The sequence below is a fragment of the Pimephales promelas genome, chromosome 1, assembly GCF_988280905.1.
Source record: "Pimephales promelas chromosome 1, fPimPro1.hap1.1, whole genome shotgun sequence".
Lineage (NCBI taxonomy): Eukaryota > Metazoa > Chordata > Actinopteri > Cypriniformes > Leuciscidae > Pimephales > Pimephales promelas.
Window position 1 is genome coordinate 39722028 of NC_142769.1, and position 22480 is coordinate 39744507.

At 38.6% G+C, this 22480-nt stretch overlaps 1 protein-coding gene across 2 annotated transcripts in view; it reads right to left on the reverse strand.

Moving 5' to 3' along the window:
* shroom4 (shroom family member 4) overlaps positions 1 to 22480 on the reverse strand; it is a 43293-nt gene that overhangs the window by 1671 nt on the left and 19142 nt on the right. The window contains exons 1-8 of one of the 2 annotated variants that reach the window (XM_039658867.2): positions 11414 to 11734; positions 9508 to 9666; positions 6306 to 8793; positions 4643 to 4707; positions 3729 to 4385; positions 2198 to 2827; positions 1663 to 1801; positions 562 to 834 (exon numbers count right to left, since the gene is read on the reverse strand). In XM_039658867.2, coding sequence (XP_039514801.2) covers positions 562 to 834; positions 1663 to 1801; positions 2198 to 2827; positions 3729 to 4385; positions 4643 to 4707; positions 6306 to 8793; positions 9508 to 9563 — 4308 coding nt within the window. In that variant the 5' untranslated portion in view covers positions 9564 to 9666; positions 11414 to 11734. Of the gene's footprint in view, positions 1 to 561; positions 835 to 1662; positions 1802 to 2197; positions 2828 to 3728; positions 4386 to 4642; positions 4708 to 6305; positions 8794 to 9507; positions 9667 to 11413; positions 11735 to 22480 lie in introns of those variants that run through there. The other variant, XM_039658858.2, reaches the window with a different exon arrangement.

Sequence of the window (22480 nt, forward strand, 5' to 3'; positions counted from 1 at the left end):
CACAGAAAGAACAAGAGAGACAGCGAGAATGACACATGGCCATTGAATAAAAATGTTAAGCAAATCAAACAAACGGGTAGAATGGGCAGGTTTTGTTACTCAGATACAACCAATCAATGCTATATTGTATATTTTGTACTATAACAATATATAGGACTATATATCCTTTCAAACTTTTAAAGTCACCATGAAATCTAAAGTGTGACATCTCTCCACTTCTCTAATGATGCGTTTACTGAGGTGAGGGCGGGGCAACCCGTCACTCACATGACATCACAACAATAGCAAACCATAACCATCCAACAATCCAATCAATTTCCGATGGACAAAATCAAGTCCCGCCCTACATTTTTCTTAACCAAGCTGCCATTTTAGTGAGATATAAGTCACAATAAGGAAGAAAAAAGTATTGCAACTTTTGTTTCATGCCAACATTAATATACAGTCGTCAACATTTGAAGTGGTTAAAATTCAAGTATAACTTTGATGAAAGGTTTTGATCCACTTCAAATGTTGACTACTGTGTACCGCTGGGTCATAACATACTGTATCTCTCCTCACCCTCTCGTGGTGGCCAGTCTCTGGGTCAACACAGTCCAAGGCACTTTCCACACGTATCAGCCTCCCAGAAAGTGACAGCAGCAGGCTGGTCACTTTGTCTAGGTCGCCGATGAACATGCGAAACTTGTCAACCTCATTGGGCTTGCAGATAGCGAGCACCAGGCTCTCCACCTCGTCTCCCAGCTGAGTGTTGGCCCGAATATCCTCTTGCAGGCCTCTCTGTGCCTCACGCAGGACACCCAGCTTTTTACGAAGGCTCTCCATCAGCTGCTTCTGTAAATGTAAGCACTCACTATGAGAAGCAGCATACAGTATATACACACTATGGTTAAAAAGTTTGAGGTCAGTCAGTCAGAAACTAACTAAATTATACTTTTATTCAGCAAGGATGCATTAAATTGTTCGAAAGTCAAAGTCGATTTCAATTACGATTCTTTGATAAATGTAAAAGTTCAAACGAACATCATTTAAATTCATGATTTCCACAAAAAGAGCACAACTGTTTTCAACATTCATAATAAGAAATGTTTCATAAGCAGCAAAACATGATTTCTGAAGGATCATGTGACACTGAAGACTGTCACTAGAATTACAGCTGCTGAAAATTCAACTTTGACATTACAGGAGTAAATTACTTTTTAAAATACATTAAATACCTATTTTTATTTTTTTTATCAAATAAATGCCAATTTGGTGACAGTATGACGGCGATTCATTTGTTTAATTTATACATTTTTAACATGATGTAAAAACAGAGCTCTTTGTGTGGGAATTTTTATAGTGACTTTTTCCAGTTCAGGTTTTGAATAAATAAACTGATAAACATAATTTATTACAGATTTATTTATCACAGATGCACTCTGTCTTCATAGAACTGACTGATCCAAAAAAAAAAAAAAATCATCTTGAGTTATAAAAGTAACTTAAAGAGGATCAGAAAAGTGAAGTTAAGTTTCATATGTACTTCAGTAACATTTCAAATGTCCATGAACTTTGGGGCCACATCTGAAATTACACGAAATTGAAAAATTTTATGAACCTTGATGACTCTACATTTACAAAGCGTATAATAAGCGACCTATACATTTCTGAATCTTTCACCTTATAATTGAGTTCTTCCTCCTCCTCTCTCCTCTCTGAGATCTCTCGAATCTTGGCAAGAAGTTGTGCGTTGTCAACGGATGCGTCGTAACTGGTTGATCGTGACACTTGTGCTGTGGTTGTTCCCAGTCTAGAGGGTCTAGAAAAAAGGATATTTCAGCTTTTTAGATTACTTTGAAGTCCAGAGCCCCTTAAGGTTATGGTGGTGGGGAAATAATATGGAAAAATAATAAGTCAAATGCCCCCCAAGAAACTTTGCGTTCCCTCGCAAAAAGTTTGCATCATTCGCCTGAGAAATCTTGCATTTGCTCACAAATATTTGGAGGTATTTGCGAGCTTTCTCAGGGGAACGCACATTTCTTTATGAGTGAACGCAAAGTTTTTGAAAAACAAAATGTTTTTTCTCCCCCCATCTCATATTTTTTCCATCACCATGTCCCTTTAGTGGCTCTTTACTGAAGCATGCCGTGAAATCATAACTATTCATGGCATTTAAACAAATTATAAGAAAAGGAAAGTGAAAGAATTGTCGTACCTCTCTAGTGTTCCTCCACTGATTGGGTAACCCCCTCGCCAGCTCTCTCCACCTATCTCTGCATTTGCACTGTGTGGAAATAACTCTCCAATCAGCTCCTTCCTAGATATACCATAATTATCGTCCAGAATGGAGTCCACCAGGGAGCTCCTCAGTCCTCTAATGCTTCTTGCCGATGGAGCCCCTTCCTCAGGCATGTTGTCGATGTCCGTCTCCAGCACCATAACAGGCCGAGCAAAACCCTGCATCTCCACCCTGACCTCTCCTTTCCTCCTCTGAACTTCCCCTGCTCGCTCATTCTCACAGATCTCATCAATGTCTGTTTCCAGTGGCAGGTTTCCATCTTCTACGATGCTGGGACTGCGGGAGGAAACAATCAGGTTTTTGTGGACTGTTCCGGGGAAGCCTGCTTGATGGGGCTGCAAGTGGTAGTTGTTCATGGAGAAGTAGGATTCTGGATACACAGGCCCAGCTGACAAGCTGTTCTCTGGGATTTCAAGAGACCTGGTAGTGCCCTGTGGAGGGTAGTGAGTACTGGACCGGTCCCACTCAACTCGATGCTCAGGAAAGATGGGCTTCACCAGTGTGACTCTAGGCTCATCTGATGCTGCAGCAGTGTGGACAGGTATTCTAAAAGAGGACAGACAATAAAGGTCATTTACTCAAAAGTACATTAAAAATGCAATTAATTAAATAGTACTGTTCAGAAGTTTAGGTTCAGTATGATCTTTTTTGTTGTTGTTGAAAGAAATAAAGAAATTAATGCTTTTATTTGGCAAGGACCCATTAAATGGATCTAAATTGACAGGCAAGACTATAGAAAGTCTTTTTAACTTTCTATTCATCCAAAAAACTTGACAAAAATGTATCATGGTTTCCATAAAAATATTAAGCAGCACAACTGTTTACAACATTGAGAATAATAAGAAATGTTTCTTGATCAGCACATCAGCATATTCAAATGATTTCTGAAGAATCATGCGACACTGATGACTGTTACGATGTTGAAAATTCAATATTGTCAGCACAGGAATAAATTACATTTTTTTTAAAAAACGTTAAAATTGTAATAATATTTAACAACATTATGGTTTTTACTGTATTTTTGATCAAATAAATGGAGATGAACATAAGTGACTTTACCAACCCCATAAATGGTACTAATATCGTAATGAAGTAAATTACATAAAAGTAGTCTTATATTATTATTATTTACTGTTTTACTGCTTATTAATGTTCTAAAAAGCATTTAAAAACTAACAAACAATAATTTCCGCAAAAAGAAATAAAACATGGAGATGTGTTCTCTTTTATGTATTCAAAGTGTAAAAACACAAAAGTGTTTTCACTTTTTACTTGATGTTACACCACATACATTTTTTTTTATTTTCAATTTCTTGAAAAAGGTTTGTCAGAACCGTATGAAATCAACATGAATATAAAGATGTGCTTTAAACAAGAATTTTAAAAAGACTTGTTCTGCCCTGTTCTTCATCATGGATCTTATATGTTATTATATGGTACATTTTACCTTGTGCATGGTTCAGGGTGTGGCAAAGGCTGATGAAGTTCTCTCATGTCATAGTTCTGAAGGGTTAAGTCCCTCTCTTTTGGGGGCAAGGCTACAGGTTTAAAAGCCCGACGTGTAAATGCAGGGCTGGGTGGAGCCACCGAGTACTCTTGACTGCAGCAGTGATGGCTCTCTGAAACCTCCCTCGGAGGAAGACTATAGGAACGCTGGCGTGTCGTTTCAGGCACACTGGGGGGCCGGGACATGCACGTCTGTGGCCGAGGTGGAGAGGAAGAGGGAGAGGAACAGAGTGGCGGAGAGGAGAAGAGGTTGTGGTGGGATGCCCGCCTCTTGTGGAACTGCTCCCATTTTGGGGGTGGTGGACGAGGAGGCGGGGGCCCTTTTTTCTTTTTTACCTCATCGACACATACTCCATTCTCATCCAGGTCGCTAAGAGTGGACGCACGCATTCTGCTGACATTGGTGTTTGAAATCTGATTATGAAAATTTGGTGTCTCCATGCGAATATCGTTCTCTGACAAAGCACGGTTTTTAAGGGGTGAGAAAAGATGCGCCTCGATGCCGCCACTTGTAATGCTGTTGCCACCTTGACCCATGAAGTTCAGAACAACAGCACATTCTTCTGTCTTGGAGCCTATTTTACACTTTGAGTAGTCCCTGTGAAATAAGAAATGTTATGCTATAGTAAAGGTTTGTCAATAACAATATGTACAGTATACAAGTAAAGAATGCATAAAATAGGGGCAATAACAGAATATACAGGTGAAACTTGTGCAAAAGTTCATTCATTTCAGTAAATCAACTTAAAAGTTGAAACTAATATATTATATAGACTCATGCAAAGTGAGATATTTCACACCTTTTGTTATAATTTTGATAATTATGGCTTAAATTTTGTGAAAATGCTTTCATACCTCTCTGTCAGGCTGTAGTTTCTGTTTAGTTTTTTTGTTTGTTCCTGTCCCCGCACAGGATGGGCCTGTAAAATACATTTGCCATGCATTTAAAATGTATAATTTTTGAAAGAAGTGTTTAACAGAAAAATGAATTAATGTAGTAGAGAAGATAATGTATTTGCTTTATTCTAACTGCAAAGAAAAACAAAAGTGGTAAAGCAATTAAATGGTGATTTATGTAACCTTTTCGCCAATCTGTTTTTTAGCATCTGAAACAACCCGCTATAGGTGAACACCTCTCTCAAAAGGGTTCAAATAACATTCAGGGCTCAATTGTATAATAGAAAAGCAAGAGTACTCTATGTAACCAAACAAATACTGGTTTACCACTGTTGTGCCAACCATCTACAGCCCAGTTTTTTTAAAAGCACACAAAGTGCAAAATAAATAAATGGTTTAGATATCAAAAAGTTTCTTCCTTGTGAATAGTATCTCTGATTCTCATCTAGAGTACATGGGCTTGTTTTCACAACCAGGAAAATCCCTCTTGAATTTACCTCAATTTGCCCTCAAGGATTAATAAAGTTTGTCTATCTAAACATACTGAAGGAATAATAATGGCTCAGAGATCAGTTAGAGCATTAATTCATGTTTTACGAAAAGGACATGTATTCAAAATAGTGACTGTTGACACATATTCAATATACATATTCAATCTTCCTGTTGTTTTAGAGCCGATTTATGATTTGTATACAGTTCTGGCCAACATTTTGCCTTTTGAGACTCTGAGGAAGGCCAGTTTCAATATATCCTAATCTGTATGAATGCTAATATTAAAATAAGTCTGCACTGAGGACTGAAAACAACGGTCTCATTCCCATCTACATGGCACTATACCAAAGAGTCTTAAAATAACAGCTCAAGTAAAGTATAAACGCTTTCATTCTTATTCAGTTCTAACAGTGCGCATATAAATCAATGCACAAAGAAGACACCTAATCTTTTACAGATAACATAAAAGTATCGATCTGGCTCAGTGCATTTTTAAATAAAGGCTCAGCGGGAACTAAAGCACAATTTCCATCCCAAATGCAATAAGACATATCATATATTCCATCCCATATTCAATTCAAAGCTATAACAGAAATCAAATGTTTAACATGTATTTGTAAGGACTCATCTTTTAACTTATAGAAGCCTAGAACTGTAAATAACCACAATAAAGAAAGAAAATCAGCAATTCTGCAATGTTTGATTTCCATCAGGCTATTCATTATAAGCACATATACAGGCTATTCATTATGAATTTATGAGGTTGTTATTCAACAGTAAACTGCAGGAGGAAAGCTTTACTCTTAATTGCATAAATAATTTAAAAACAATGCGTCATGTGCATGTCTATTCCATATATAGTGCATACTATGACGTTTACATCCATAAGGTATCCCCCAATACCTGTAAATTCCTCTATGTAACGTTAATTAGTAAGGTGAATGGGAAAAACACACTAATTACTAATTTAATGTATTGCAATGCTAGTTAATTTTGTTAGTGACCGAAATTACTCAGAAATTTTGGCATTTTTATATTAGTGGTTCCCTGGGTTGGCTGAGATCCTGGATCAGAAATACTTGACAATCCCTTTTTAAGACAATGGATAAGACTGAATTCCCAGTCTTACCTCAGTTGGGGTGTAGCTCCTGGCCCCCCTGTAGGGTGAATTTACGTGGTAGGCATCATACTGATTGTGCTGGGTGGTCACTGGGTGGAACGCTGAGCAAGGCTTTTGGATGTTAGTGGTAGTGTTGCTATAGAAATGCTCAGTGGACTTCGGGGAGGAAGGAACCTGAGGTGTGGGCGGCTGCTTCCGAAAGGCGTCATGAGATAAAGACTGAGGAACTGTGTCACTGCTTATATTGTTTTCAGAGCGAACAGTTTCTCTCCCGGACTCCCATTCTTGTTCTCTCGGTAGCAGCCTCTGCCTCTCCTCCCAGTCCTTCACCATTTGTGTCTCTTTTTCCCTCTCTTTCCTTAATCTTTCCTTCTCCCTTTCTTGTTCTCTAAGCTTCTCTTGCTCCTTAGCTTTATCCTGCTCTCTTTGTTTCTCTTGCTCTCTCTGCATCTGTCTCTCCATAATTTGTTCTTGGTCTTGTTGGGAACTCATAAACTGTCTCCCAGTGTCCAGTGAGTTGACATATGGCACATCTTGATACGAAAACCTTCTCCGGCCCAGGTTAGAGGCCATCTCAATAGGTTCAGGTGAGGATGGACGGTTCGGCCTACATGGCTTGTCTAGCCTCTGATTTCGACTTGTCAAGCTTGATAAGTTTGTTACAGACTGACTCAACTTCCTGCTAGTCTCCTCAAAAAACCTCCTACGGTCTGCAAAGGGAGGGATGTCACACTCATCTGATCGACCTAAACGGCCACTGGAGGAATTTGTCCTCCCTCTAGTTGATATCATTTTTGCAGACCACATCTGTCCAGTAGCCTCATTTCTCTTACTCTCAGAGGGCTCAGTTTCTGGTTGAAGCTTGCGTTCTGGTGTCCAACGCCATCGCCGTGGTTTACCTGCAGGTGCTATCTCCTCCACCACATGCACATAAACTTGTCTGGCCTGTTGAGGGATCTGAGATGACTGGAAGTCCACAACCCTGGTGCTGGAATGTTCCTCACCTTGTGTGGCATCAAGAACTTGTTGAGGTATATGTTTGACTATTTGCACAGAGGAAGTGGGCGGTTTGGTAAGAGGTCTTGGGAGGGTTTGGGGTCTGGGTTGATGGTACTCTGGAGGAGCTACTGCCTCTGTGTTGAGATCTGCAACCTCTTCTTCCACAGTCTCTTCACCACAAGGGTTTCTACTCTTCTGCAGCTGAGCCTTCTTCCTCTGGATCTCATTTCTAAGGTTGGTGGCAAAACGGTCACTTCTGCGACGCGATTTGGAGCTACGTAAATGCCGTTTCTGCGACTGCTTTGTAGCATTGCCATTGTCCTCCATTACTTTTCCTCCATTCTCATTTAAGTGAGAGTCCACACCTACAGAACCAATGTTCTTCTCAATGGTCTGAGAGTTAGTGGTGGAGAATCCATTCCCCGTGGGATTTCCAGGCTTCCCCCACAGATTCAGTTCAGAATCAAGAGGTTCCTCTTCTACCCTTGGATCCTCAAGTTCGGAAGTTGCCACCGAACCAGGCGTTGAACATCGGCTTGCTTCCCACTTTCCCTGAGACTTATTTGGACTAGTATCGTTCAGATAAAGAGGAGACTGTGACCACAGGCAAGTTGGAGATGCACAATGATCACTTTTGTCTCCAGAAATATCCATCATACACAGCTGAGAAGCAAGAAGTTTCTCAGGTGCACTGTGTCTGTGCATTGCTGACTGGAGATTATGTTCTGGCTGGAGTTGGCTTTCAATGTTCTCATCCATATTCCTTTGTGAAAAGGGACTCAGAGGAGGTGAAGGTGCCACCAAAGATTTTGAAGAGTTCTCAAAGTCACTTGCTTTGGTATCTCTCTGAGAGTTTAAGGTATAATACGTTCCAGTGGTGCACCCTTTACATTCATGCTCATTGTCTTGTGTTCCATTCAAATAAACATTGCCAGTCAAAACTTCCTGGACTTGGGGTTGATCTTCAACTATGCAGCTGGTTACACTTGGGATGCCTACAGGAGCAGACACACAGCGTTTATCTGATGGTTGGCCTCTAGTAGCCCTAAAGCTGTCCTTCCTCATGGGTGGCTGCGGCGGTGCACAGTGTTCCTCCTCGCAGCTATAGGACGACGGTCGGACTTTAGCTGCAGTTCTGTCAGACAGCATCTTGGAGCGTTGATGTTCTTCCTGCTGGTTTCCATGTCCACTGGGGGCAGAATGTTGGCCTCCGTCTGGATACCTGCAGGAAGAACCTAGACCCTGGAGGATGTTGTCCATGGAGTTGATCTCCTCAGGCTTGACAGGAACAGTGTAATCAGATGTATTTGAGCTGGCTGAGAATGAGCTGTAAGCAGAGTCACGTTTGTTGTTGAAGATGACAGGATCAATGGGAGAGAGCTGACTGTCATAGTAACCCTGGTTGGGAGGATTCTCCAGACTCTCCATACTTCCTATTGAGCTGCTGCGATCTGTGCTGTAGTGCCTGGAGATATGGCCCCACTGCATGGACAGCTCACTGCACAATGAAACAGAAGTGAACCAAGTTAGATAATGTGACAATCACCATAAACATTTCAAAGATTGCCTACAAAAAGTAACGACGTACACTATTCAAAGCCAGCTTGAAATTTCAGTATCAAATCATATCTGTAGGTGTAAACTATACGTTTCAATTTCAGATTTGTCTTTTTTTTTTACAGATATTTTAATTTGATAATTATGTACGCATTTTCATTCTGTTACAGGTGTTGTAATTAGGTTTCACAGTCTCCTCAGCAAAACACTGAGGTACAAAGCCCCCAAAACAAATATTACAGTTGAAGTTCGAAGTTAAAGATTAGTCCCTTAAGTCAATGGCTTTTTTGTGTTTTGTGTGTGTTTTTTGTCACTCTACTGGTGATCTGTTAAGAATGTCTGAGTCATATGTCTGAAAATAGTGGTGGCATCCGGTGAGCCACATGTTGACATAAGATGTGAGATCACCAGCTTCCTCTTTGATTGTTTTCCTTGTGAAATTCGCTGGAAGCAAAATTCCCTAATTCAACAATGAGATATCTCTCTCTCTCCCTCTCGCACAGATGCAAAGATCTGTTTAAGCTATTAGTACTTTCAATGTTTCAAAAGGTGTCTAAATGAATCTAAATCACTGAAATGAAGGGAAAGAAAGGTCATACAGATTAAAGTATGTTTACTTGAATACATCATTTGTATAATAGTTATTTATACCAACCTGTTGTCACCTCCAGAGTGCCATGGTACACTGAGAGGTGTGAAGTGGAGCTGCATAGCCGAGGGGCCATCTGAGGGATCACCAGTGCCCGTAGTGCAGGGTGCCTCTGACAGCTTTGCCAGGTGCCAAGAGTGGGGACGGATCACTGGCACACTGCGTCTGCTCGAAGGACAGGTATAAGCAAACACAAAGTCAGTAAGAAGTGAACAGTGTAGAAGTATAACATCACTCTAATATTCCCAAGTACCAATTACTGACTAAAAGAAACCCCAATCTGGAAACCACAGCATTCAAGAATGAAAAAAAGACCCTTTACTCCCAAAGCAGTGTCAGTCTTGACAAACACATACAGGAATCAAGGGAAATCTGTTTGACTTCACCATCTGGAACTCTTTCATATCTGCCGTCCACTGGATTACTGAAACGGCTGATTGAGGTTCTTTTTAAGACATCTACAGTAAAAAATGGCCAATTAATTTATAAAGTAGCAGCATTAATGGAACAAGGCCCAAATTCCAGGTACATCCCATCAGTTTCACTGACAGGAGTACAGTATTCACAAACATTCCAGATGGCAATAATGATCCAGAGGGAACAATGGTTTTTAAGATCTTATTATTCAACTAATAATAATTTTAGTTTTTCCATGAGAGGCTAGAAAAGAATAGAAGCAAGTGAGAAATATCCAAAAATGCAATATGCAAGGAACAAAAATATTTTGGTATAACACCGTATAAAACTTTGGGGTCTCTTTTGCTTACCACGGCTGCATTTATTTAATTAAAAATACAGTGAAAACAGCAATACAGTGAAATATTTATTTTTACATTTAAAATAGCCTAACTTTTATATTTGAATACATATTAAATGGTCATTTATTGAATTTTTTAGCATCATTACTCCAGTCTTCAGTGTCACATGATCCTTCAGAAATAATTTTAATATGCTGAAGTGCTGATCAAGAAATATTTCTAATTATCAATGTTGAAATTTGATGACTATATAAGAAAGTTTTAAAAAACAGCATTTAATTGAAATCTAAAACTTATGAAACATTATAAATGTTTTTATTGTCACTTCTGACAAATTTAAGTCATCCTTATTGAAAAAACTCCAAACATCTTACTGACCTTAAAACACTTGTGAAACAAAGTGATATCCGCTATTTAATAGCAGTTTTCAGAGAGAGGTAAACAAGCAGAAGACAATACTCTAATACAACAAATTAGACAAATGAATACACATTAAAAACACACACCTATTACCACACAAGCAAATATTACATTTAGTAAACAGAGAATGCGTTTTTTAATTAAAAGCATAAACCCGGAGGCACATCAAAATTTAAATATGTCTATTAAATAGAAATATGAAATTTTCAGAAACCTATAAACAATAAATGTAATTAACATTTCATACCAATTAACACTTTTGCAATCTTAGGATGTTCAAGTTTTCACAAGACAGCTCATAGCTTAGCTATATTCGCATTGTCACCCTCGACCAATTAACACTGTTGATCAAACACAAAACACCAGCTGATCTTATACAGCTATCTAAAGGAAAAACAAACAGAAAAGGTAACATTTTGTCTAAATTAATTTATGACTGAAATTCGGTAGACTATGATCTGTCCTGAGATTGAGTTTTGGCTCAATATGTTCAGATTCACAGAAAACATAAAACTACCAAAGCAATCCAAAATTAACAACAAAAGAACACCAAAACAAAACTGGAACCATTTTTCTCAGTTTCAGTGTTGGTGTAGTTACTGCATTTGCCTTAGCACGGCAGTAAAGTTCCAGTGAAATGAACCAAACAGAAACAGGCTAACCAGGTTGAAATTCGTGCTGGTTTGACTCCCACTTGAGGTTCTGTGCAATATGAAACTTATTTAGATACTCACAGCACTTGACACAACTCCAGATGTTCTCACAGTTAGACAAATATCTGAGGTGAATCCAATCCAAGACTTTTCAGGAACAGGTTCAAGATGAAGTTCAAGTTTAAACCATCAGTAGACGTCTCGTGTCAAAGGACAACCCTGAGGTCTGTGTCTGCTGTGAGTGGTCAATCTTTATCAGGACCCTAACGACTTCACCGCTCACATGAGTGAAGGTTGGTGGTCATTTAGCTGTAATGAGGCAGCCAGAGGCTCTGACCAGATTCCTAGTCCAGGAAAAAATTAACAGACAAACACTCCCCCCACTTCCCCTCTAAAACAGCAGCGCTCTCTCTCTCTCTCTCAACATTTCTCAAAGTCACAACTGAAGACCAAAAATTCAGTCCACTAAACAGCATATTCTCTCTCGCTCACATACACATACATAGCCTCCCACCCACTCTCTCTAATGACATTAGAGAGAGAGGAAGCGGCGCTCAGACGGAGAGGAAACTATGTTTGGGGGAGATAAAGCGGCAAGCCACTGCTAGAATAATACCTAGCATTCTCTCCTATTATTGTTTGAATGGGGGAAAAATGTGAGGGCCGCTTCCTGTCTCCCTGGGAGAGCAGTCAATTTCGGCCAGCAGTGGTGAGAGAGTGAGGGGAGGTAGAGAGAGAGAGAGAGAGAGAGAGAGAATAAAATTAAATTGAACTCATATCAGCTGTGCTTAGTAAACAGCTTTTCCTACTCAAATCAGAAGGGCTGATGAAAGTCAATTGGGGTCAGTCTGATTAACAACTACAACACTGACATTAAAAGAAAAACCCAACGATCATGTGTAGGACTAATTATAATGGAGCACAACCTCCCACTAATGGGCTCTTCAGTTAAATTGTTAACACAGAGTCATTCTTAAAGGATAGTTCAGCCAAAGAGTTAAATCCTTTTTTGTTCACAACTTGTACCAAATCTGTATGAGAATGTTGCCCATTGACAAAACACTGAGGGAAAAAACACTGAAATATGTCTCAAAATATCACAGAAGAAAGGACATGGACATATTTTAATAACTGGTTGTCCATCTGTGGAAATGATCCGCAATGCTTAAATCTTCTAAAACGCGTCTCTCTCTGCAAATAATGCTCTTCACTGCACTAGTTAAAATGTTTGAAGTCACTGTTTGGCATTTGTAACAATTTTCCTCAGACACCCCAATCCTAAACACGAGGAGTGAAAGTTTCTATGCCTGTACAAAGTCACGAATATTCAATAATTTAAGGATCAAGAAAATTTATGAATGGTTGTCTGTTGCTAAGCAATGTGGGTTAATGTTATGTGTTAATGGTTGACGTACTGCAATTTCTCTTTTCTCCTGACTGGATCTCTGGAGCTTAGCTACAGTGATCTTTGGGTTCTTCTTTACCTCTCACACCGAGGCTCTTCTCCCCTGATAGCTCAGTTTGGCCGGACGGCCAGCTCTAGGAAGGGTTCTGGTCGTCCCAAACGTCTTCCATTTAAGGATTATGGAGGCCACTGTGCTCTTAGGAACCTTAAGTGCAGCAAAAATGTTTTTGTAACCTTGGCCAGATCTGTGCCTTGCCACAATTCTGTCTCTGAGCTCTTCAGGCAGTTCCTTTGACCTCAGGATTTTCATTTGCTCTGACATGCACTGTGAGCTATAAGGTCTTATATAGACAGGTGTGTGGCTTTCCTAATCAAGTCCAATCAGTATAATCAAACACAACTGGACTCAAATGAAGGTGTAGAACCATCTCAAGGATGATCAGAAGAAATAGACAGCACCGGAGTCAAAATTATATGAGTGTCACAGCAAAGGGTCTGAATACTTAGGACCATGTGATATTTCAGTTTTTCTTTTTTAATAAATGTCAACAATTCTGTGTTTTTCTGTCAATATGGGATGCTGTGTGTACAATAATAAGGGGAAAAAAACGAACTTAAATGATTTCAGCAAATGGCTGCAAAACAACAGAGTGAAAAATTTAAAGGGGTCTGAATACTTTCCGTACCCACTGTATGTTCATGTTCAAGAATAATACACTGATGAATAATATAGCATTTCTATAGCGATTTAGATTGTAACTGAGATCTGGGAATACTGCTTCTGCTAGGATCCAGCTGGTCAATGGTTTCCAAAAAGAAAACTAAATGCTATCAGTGTGTTTCAATTTCTTTGTACTAACAAAGTACAAAATAGTTTCATGATACTACTATGTATTTTTAAACATTGCACATGACATTAGACCTAGAATTCGCCATTAGCTAATGTAGCTAATGTATATGTTACTGTATATGCGAAAATTTCATTCCGTATTGTCCCGATAAATAAATAAATAAAAAGCATGCATGCACACAACTCTCCACCTTCGGTCGGTGCAATCATCATCATTTGTTTGCCTGCTTCCCGAAAACAGCGGGCGAGACGCACAGGCTGCATTCCATTTAATCACCCAGGCTTTTACAAGTACGGGCACAGCGAAAAGCCCAGTCCAGGAAGGGAGCAGTCAAGAGTTGGGCTCTCCAGCACAATAGCTTGTTTGTTGTTTTGGATTCTCTTTCACTCTGATTTTTAAGTATTTTTCAAGGGGAAAGCAAGCATGCAAAAATGCATCGCAGCCTAGAAACTTATCGGCCACATCAAACCCTTCCTAACTATTTTGGACAGAAAAAAAATATCAGAGAGATGTAGCCTGACCTCGGTAGCCTTTTAATCACAAGAGCATAAAGTGAATGAATAAAAGTGCGGGAGACTGCAGTGCAGACTCAATAACAAACCATTCTAAACAAACTAAAATAACAGATGTTAAAACAGATGCAGAGCTGCAGTTCACAAGGCTTCACAGCCTACACTCATGTTAATACCGCAATTCGTTTACTGTTTCCCTGGCAACTGAACAGAGGTTAATCTAACTGATGGCTTACATCTTGTCCACATGTCCAGTATATCACAGAATGTTTTTACTATGAGAGAAGGTGGACTACAGCACAGAACCCTAGGCTACTTGACCTATTAATAAAAAAGAAGCCATTTCATTGTACGCAGTCCTACCATAATGCAATCCCAAAAGATGAACCCATACAAGAAGTACTGTCTGGGTTGATTACTTGACATATTCCAGGAAAAGGTGCATGCCTTTGTCCATTACCACTAACATATAAATCTGTCATAAAAACTCTAGATGGCCGAGGCTGAGAGGTCCTTATAACAATCTGCTTGAAATCACCACATTCTCTCTATTGCACAGCTGATTGGTTCCTGCTGTATCAGTAGTCAATAAGCTTGCTGCTCAACCTTCAAATACTTGGTCAGCGGTCACATGTCAAAGCCCATCTTAAGTTTGCCAATGACAATTTGGATGATCCAGAGGAGTCATGGGAGAAAGTCATGTGGTCAGATGAGACCAAAATAGAACTTCTTGGTTATAATTCAACTAACCATGTTTGGAGGAGTACCATCCCAAGAACACAATTCCTACTGTGAAGCATGGGGTGGCAGTATCATGTTTTGGGGGTGTTTTTCTGCACACGGGACAGAGCGACTGCACTGTATTAAGGACAGGATGACTGGGGCCATGTATTGCGAGATTTTGGGGAACACAACCTACTTCCCTCAGTTATAGCATTGAAGATGGGTTGAGGCTGGTTCTTCCAACATGACAATGACCCGAAGAACACAGCCAGGATAACCAAGGAGTGGCTCTGTAAGAAGAATATCAAGGTTCTGGCATGGCCTAGCCAGTCTCCAGACCTGAACCAATAGAGAATCTTTGGGAGGAAGCTCAAACTCCATGTTTCTCAGCGACAGCCCAGAAACCTGACTGATCTAGAGAAGATCTGTGTGGAGGAGTGGGCCAAAATCCTTCCTGCTCTGTAGCAGATCAATTCGGCCAAGATCAAACACATGAACATTGTCAAACCCATTACCATGCCAAACAATGTTTTTAAATTTAATATCTTTAGCAAATCTCAAAATGATTATCCATTTTTCATTTTGTTGGCCAAAGCTTTCAAATAGCGACTACCAATACATCCCTAATACATAAACATATACAGAAATATATGCACATTTTTGTATACAAAAAATAGCACAGCAAGCCATAAACTATCAATTCTGTGCATTTAAATTTGATCAAAAACATACAGTAAGAGTATACAGTAACACCATACACTGAGGTTGGCATGTGGAAAGTTTTGAAGTCTGAAAGGTCTTGGAGTTTTGTTCTTAATATGTGGAAAGTCAGGAGGGGGGTGGTGGTCTTGGGAATGTAAGGAATGTCCATTGTTTTGGCATTGAGTCTCCTTTGTTCTTTCTTGTTCCTTTAGCACAGCAGTCAGGGTCTTGCCGTGAAACTGCTTTTTCTTAAAGCTTCCCGAGTTTGCTGTTTCTGTCCTTCATAACTCTCCTCCACGGCCTCTCCAAACCACAAGATCATAAACTCATAGAGTGAAGTGCAACTGGGGTTTCTCCCAGAGAGACCAGGCAACCATTGATAGATGATTACTGAAGTGGCTCTCCACACTTTATTTCCTCATGAGAGAAGTTGTGCTTAAAATTTTATCAGCATTTGGCCAGTTGGCTTCTTACAGTAGATTACAGCCATTGGTTCCTGTAATGCGATTTGCACATGGCTAAAAGTATCATTTATTAACTGCTCTTTCTCTATTTAAACGCTGCTTTGGGGGTGTTTTTCTGCACATGGGACAGGGCGACTGCACTGTATTAAGGAGAGGATGACTGGGGCCATGTATTGCAAGATTTTTTGGGGAACAAGCTACTTCCCTCAGTTATAGCATTGAAGATTGGTCGAGGCTGGGTCTTCCAACATGACAATGACCCAAAGCACACAGCCAGGATAACCAACTGGGTGCAAAAGGATGCAACTGGGGTTTCTCCCAGAGAGACCAGGCAACCATTGATAGATGATTACTGAAGTGGCTCTCCACACTTTATTTCCTCTTTCTCTATTTAAACGCTGCAAGAAATGCTGAGACATGGAAAATTGGTCATGATTAAATGTAATGTGTGTAATACATCTGTTTGAATTACACCCAATAATGTGAACGCTGCGATTTCGAAATATTCCTGTTTGTTTATGGAGCCCAACACGTACCTTTTAATTTCTGGCTCAACCAAAGTTGCGAGTCACTCTGGGGTGGTTTAAAGATATAGTGAAAATTCGGTTTTCATTTACTCACAATTGTTCCATTTTATTGTCTTCTGTAGAACACAAAATAAGATATTTTGTGGAAAATTGGGTTCTAAACCACATCAAAATCCAAATTCTGATTGAAATGACTATTGTGATTCCATTTTGGTGCCACTAACAGGCAAGAAATGACACACTGCACCTTTAAAATGTAAGATGTTATGTATGGATAATCTATTGCAGTAGTATTTTTTCTGGCATATGGTGTACAAACAATGTGACAATTGCTTAATAAATTCAGATGTACAGTGGTATGAATAAGTTTTGGCACCTATGCTAAAGTTGCCTAAAAAGAGGAATAAAAAATCATCTTTTGGATATTGATCTTAATGCCTAAATTAGAAAAATGAGGAAAACTCCAACCTTTAAGGACACCAATTTTCTTTGTGAATGAATAATGTATCATAAATAAATAAATGTTTTTCCTTAAAATACAGGGTGCATAAGTCTGGGCACCCCTATGTTAAATTCCCATAGAGTCAGGCAGATTTCTATTTTTAAAAGCCAGTTATTTCATGGATCCAGGATAATATGCATCCTAAAAAAAGTTCCCTTGGCCTTTGGAATTAAAATATCCCCACATCACACACCTTCCACCACACCTAGAGATTGGCATGGGGTACTTTCCATAAGATCATCTTTCAATGCAAATTAAACCAGCTATTAGGCTAACTGAAGTAAAACCGTGCCAATCTCTAGGTGTGGTGGAAGGTGTGTGATGATGTGGGGATATTTTAATTCCAAAGGCCAAGGGAACTTTATCAGGATGCATATTATCCTGGATCCATGAAATAACTGGCTTTAAAAAAAAAAAAATCTGCCTTACTCTATGGGAATTTAACATAGGGGTGCCCTGACTTATGCACCCTGTATTTTAAGGAAAAACATTTATTTATTTATGATACATTATTCATTCACAAAGAAAATTGGTGTCCTTAAAGGTTGGAGTTTTCCTCATTTTTCTAATTAAGGCATTAAGATCAATATCCAAAAGATGATTTTTTATTCCTCTTTTTAGGCAACTTTAGCATAGGTGCCAAAACTTATTCATACCACTGTATATGCCAAAGCAAGACAGCAACACTTCCCTTCCATCACGTAGCTTTCCTGTAAAAGACCTACCCTTCCTTTAAGTCTGAGCATGAGTGTGTGAATCTAAAATGTCTTAAACTTATACACTCGCAGTCCAAATAAGGTCTGTGTTTCAGACTTGGCTTAAATCAGGGACAAAATATGCATTTCAAAAAAGTTCTTCCGCCCCTGACAATGGTTATTTGCTGTAAATAAACATTTCTGTCCCATGGTTCCCAGCTCAGCTACTAAAGCTGCTATTACAGTCAGCATGTGTAACAGGAAGTGGGAGTTGGAACTAGGAGGAACCAGACATCCAGAAATTTTAGGAGCACACTGTTCTCTGTTGCAAGATGGGCACCACCACACAGGCGGAGCACATCAGGTTTATATAAAATCAATAGGCAAACTGTACTCTTTCAGTGTATAATACATTTTCATACTTTTAGTACTTAACTAAACAGGTACGCAACTCAACAGTTGAAGACACAAACACTGAATTAATGTGTACAATTATAAGTTCGGTCTAATGGACAAAATGCATCAAATCTGCATTCCAGACAGCTGCTGAAGAACAATAGAAAGTGTGTGTGCAGGAAAACAATACCGTGTGTCTCTGGACACGGCATACCACAAACATCCTTTAACTGTACAGCTCACCTTCCCATTCACAAAGAGAAGTCGGGGGAAACAACAGCTCTAATTCAAAAATATTGATTCAAATCTGTCATTACTGAAAAATATCAATAAAATTAGTTGTTTTATTTCAAACAGATTTCTCTAGACCAGTAGTTCTCAACCAGAGGGGACCCAATAAGCTTTGATTTAATGATTTAAATTTAGTTATATTAACATAATCCTAATTAACAAAATAAAAAAAAAATATAACACTTTAGTTTAGGGTCCAATTCTCACTATTAACTAGTTGTTTATTAGCATACATATGACTAGGATATTGGCTGTTTAATAGTACTTATAAAGCACATATAAATGCCTTATTCTGCTTGACCATATTCTACATCCTTAATCCAACCCAAAACTTACACTATATAATTATAATTAAAGATATATAATCACACTACAACAACACCTTAAAAATAAAGTGTAACCCAACTACCTTACTAACTATTAATAAGAAATTAGTAATTTATTAATATTTAGTTAATATTGAGAATTGGACCCCAACCTAAAGTGTGACCAAATAAATATGTGCACAAAAAATATGACTTTAAATTGACAATATACTTATGATTTATTTTATTATATATATATATATATATATATATATATATACACACACACACACACCACAGTGCTGCTGAATGCTTGACTCTGATTGGTTGACAAACATTCTAAGGACTTTACACAGATTTGTCAACATCATATTCCAGATCACTTTGCCACATCATCAGTTATTTCCTTACAGCCAATGAACCAAAAACCCAAAAGACACTGGCAAAGCAAACAAATATGACTGACTATAGGACAATGACAAAAATGACAAACAATTGACAGACACCGACTCGCACAGACAGAAACACGGACACAGAAATTTGTTGTCAGCACTGCCTGCGATTGACTGATAAAATAGTTTACATCCGAAAACTTACATGACATTTCTCAGTAGCGAGGTGGTAAGTAACGTCACTGTTTTTAAAGCAGTTAGCCATCAAACACTGTTGAGAGCTGCCCTCCCTGTCTCTCACTCTTTCTCTCAATAACTGCCTATCAATGGCTCAAGTCTCAGTTACTAGCTGGTATAAGCGTATTGAACAGTGTATTTTTATGCTTCCCAATCTACTGTGCTGTTTTCTCTATCGTGGTGCTGACTGAAGTCACATTCCTTGGATTTGAAATGGAGGTGGAAATGAGCCCTGCGTGATGCATGTGACCTCTACTGACGTCCAAAGATGCACAGACATAAACACACCATTTCAAAAACCTCACACACACAAAGTCATACTTAAGCCCCTTCCTTTTAGCCATAAACCAGAAATGAAGATTCTCTTTTACACACACACACACACACACATTCTCGATAATGCAGAAAGGTCAATAGTGTTTTTTGCTAAAGGTTAAAGGTGAGTAACAATTACTTTGAAAATTCTGTAAAGCCATTTGAACATCCTCACAATGCAGACATGATTTAAAACATAGCGGCAAGGGCACTGATCTTCTTCAATGATACAGTAGTAATGCCTATGTTAGATTGATTGCCAAGCATGAATAAACAAGCATTCCAACCTATCCAACCCATTAGCTTTATACAAAAACAGGCCACATGCAAAAAGACAACATATACAGCAAAAGTCTATATCCACATACAACAATTAAATCTGATTCCTTCAAGAGCCTCCGGCACAGTTCCACTGGTGTGACTGGGCATCAAACCCACAAATAGAAACACACAAACACACAGAGAGAGAGAATAGGATGTGCTGCCTCGAAAAACACAGCAAGAGAGAAACCGCAGGGTAATAACACAAAGACTGCAGCATTTCTGACTTGCAGCCAAATAAACGGATGTAAAAAGAAAAGGATTTTTTCCATCTCTACACTCCTCTCCTCTTCTGAACCGCTGACTCTGTGGCTAGCTTCTGCAGAGCTGGTGTTTGGATGGCCATCCTAAACCTGGAGGTTTAAAAGTTCAGATTTTTCTTTGGCTAAAAGCATGTTTATAGTCTGAGACTGTAATTCTAAATTCCTGTACCTTAAGTGCACTCAAGTAGTTTGTGTTTTGTTTAAAAAAAAAATCTCATGAGAATTCTTGTGTTTTGAGAATCTTGTGAGTGAGGGTTGGTGTTTGAGTATGAACAAAAATAAACAGCATATTGAATTGGTTTATTTACAACAGATAAGATAAATAGAGAATGTCAAGAGGTTGGTTGTCAAGAGGTTTGAGAATGATGAGAGATTATAAAAAGAGTTCACAGAAGTTAAAGAGTATTGAAGCAAGAGAAAGAGGTTATAAAAGTTAGAAACTGTTTAAAAGCTTTAGAATAAGGGTAAAAGCATGCTTAAGAGGTTCAAGCATGTGTTTATTAGGAATACATCAATAATACAATTCTGGCTGACTCCAGTATGGTAGCATATTAAAAATCAATTAAATTTAGTCTAAATAAATAAAAAAGACAATTATATTGACAATTATAATGTACAGTATGAATAATGGATATTTAGAGATTTGCTAAAATGTTAGTACAATTGTGTTAGATAACAGTAATCTAAATGTAAAAATTTTGAAATGTAAGAATGTAAATCTCTATTACCAGCAGGTAACTGTATATGCCAATATATTGTGCATCCCTGGATGTTATAGGATAATCAGGATAGAAAATAAAAATTCAAAAGTTATAACCAGTTGAGAGCCTATAAAATTAATTTCAAGAGATACCCCACACACAAATGTCTAGATGCTGTCCCAGATATATATAGGACTTTTTTCTTCAGATGGACACACAAAGAGTTTTAGGAAAATAATCTCTCTCTATATATAACGAAAGTGGATAATATATATATATATATATATATATATATATATATATATAATATCTATTGCCTATATAATGAAAGTGGATAGTATCCCAAAAATGTAAACTTCAAAAAACATGACGGTATCCATACAACCCCAGATGATGAAATAATGCCTTTTGAAGTGAAACAATAGGCGTATGTAAAAAAAACAACAACTAATATTTAATATTTAAAATTAAAACTATAAACCATCACTTCCGACCAACTGTCATATGGTTCAACAGATATATTATTTTTTTCTAAAAATAAGGTTTTTGTGATACTTTATTGCATTTTCTTGAACACTTAACAACACTCTGTAACAAGACATAAAAATATTTTTTTTTTTAAACTATAAACTGTTAAGAGGATATAAAATGGAGTTATACAAGTTACAAAATACTGAGAGGCTACAGATTGATGTTAGAGAATGTGGTAAGGTAACAGAATATTTCAACTAGAGAATGATGTTATGAATGCTTTATGAAATGTTTTTTTTGTTTTACTGAGACTGTTGGTGAAAAGAGTGAAGATTGTGGCTTTATTGAGTGGGAGGAAGGGAGGACAGTATAAATAAATGAGAGAGGAGAAAGAAGATGAAAGAGGGAGGAGTGTGGGACGTACACTCAGCTGTCTGGTAGCTACTAATGCAGTGAGGCCTCAACACACTGGAATGTGCTGGACTCAGCCGACTGGACGTCCAGTCCAGACTCAACAACAACACACAGCACCTCATTTACCCTGCACACATAAAGCTAGCAATAAAAGGTAAAAATTTATCACCAACTGCAATTCTTCAAATGTTTGCGAGTGTGCGCATGTGTTGGTAAGACACCTCAACTGCACCTCTGCACACAGCCACAGTGGGGCACTATCACATGACACTTTCATTGTCCACATGCCTGGAATTGGAAAATCCCCTGTGGTCAGACTGAACGGACCAACGCTGACCTGGATACAGCTCTAACATGAATGTCCTGATAACTAGGAGTAATATTGACATCAGAAGTTCTGATTCTAGATCAGAGTCAAACAGGGTGTGTCAGTCAATTTTGTCAGTCATGGGTGACAAAACTCTCCTGTCAGCCAAACTCTGCTGATGTCAGCTTGCATCACACCAGTTAAAATAAACAACTGACACATAATCAGAGGCTACTGGTGGATTTAGCCACTGCGCAGAAGCTCTCCCACAGCAAAACACTGCTGCATATCCTAGTCACATTTTCTAGAAGTTTCAGAAGTCAAAATGTCAGTTTTATTGTATGATCATGTTCA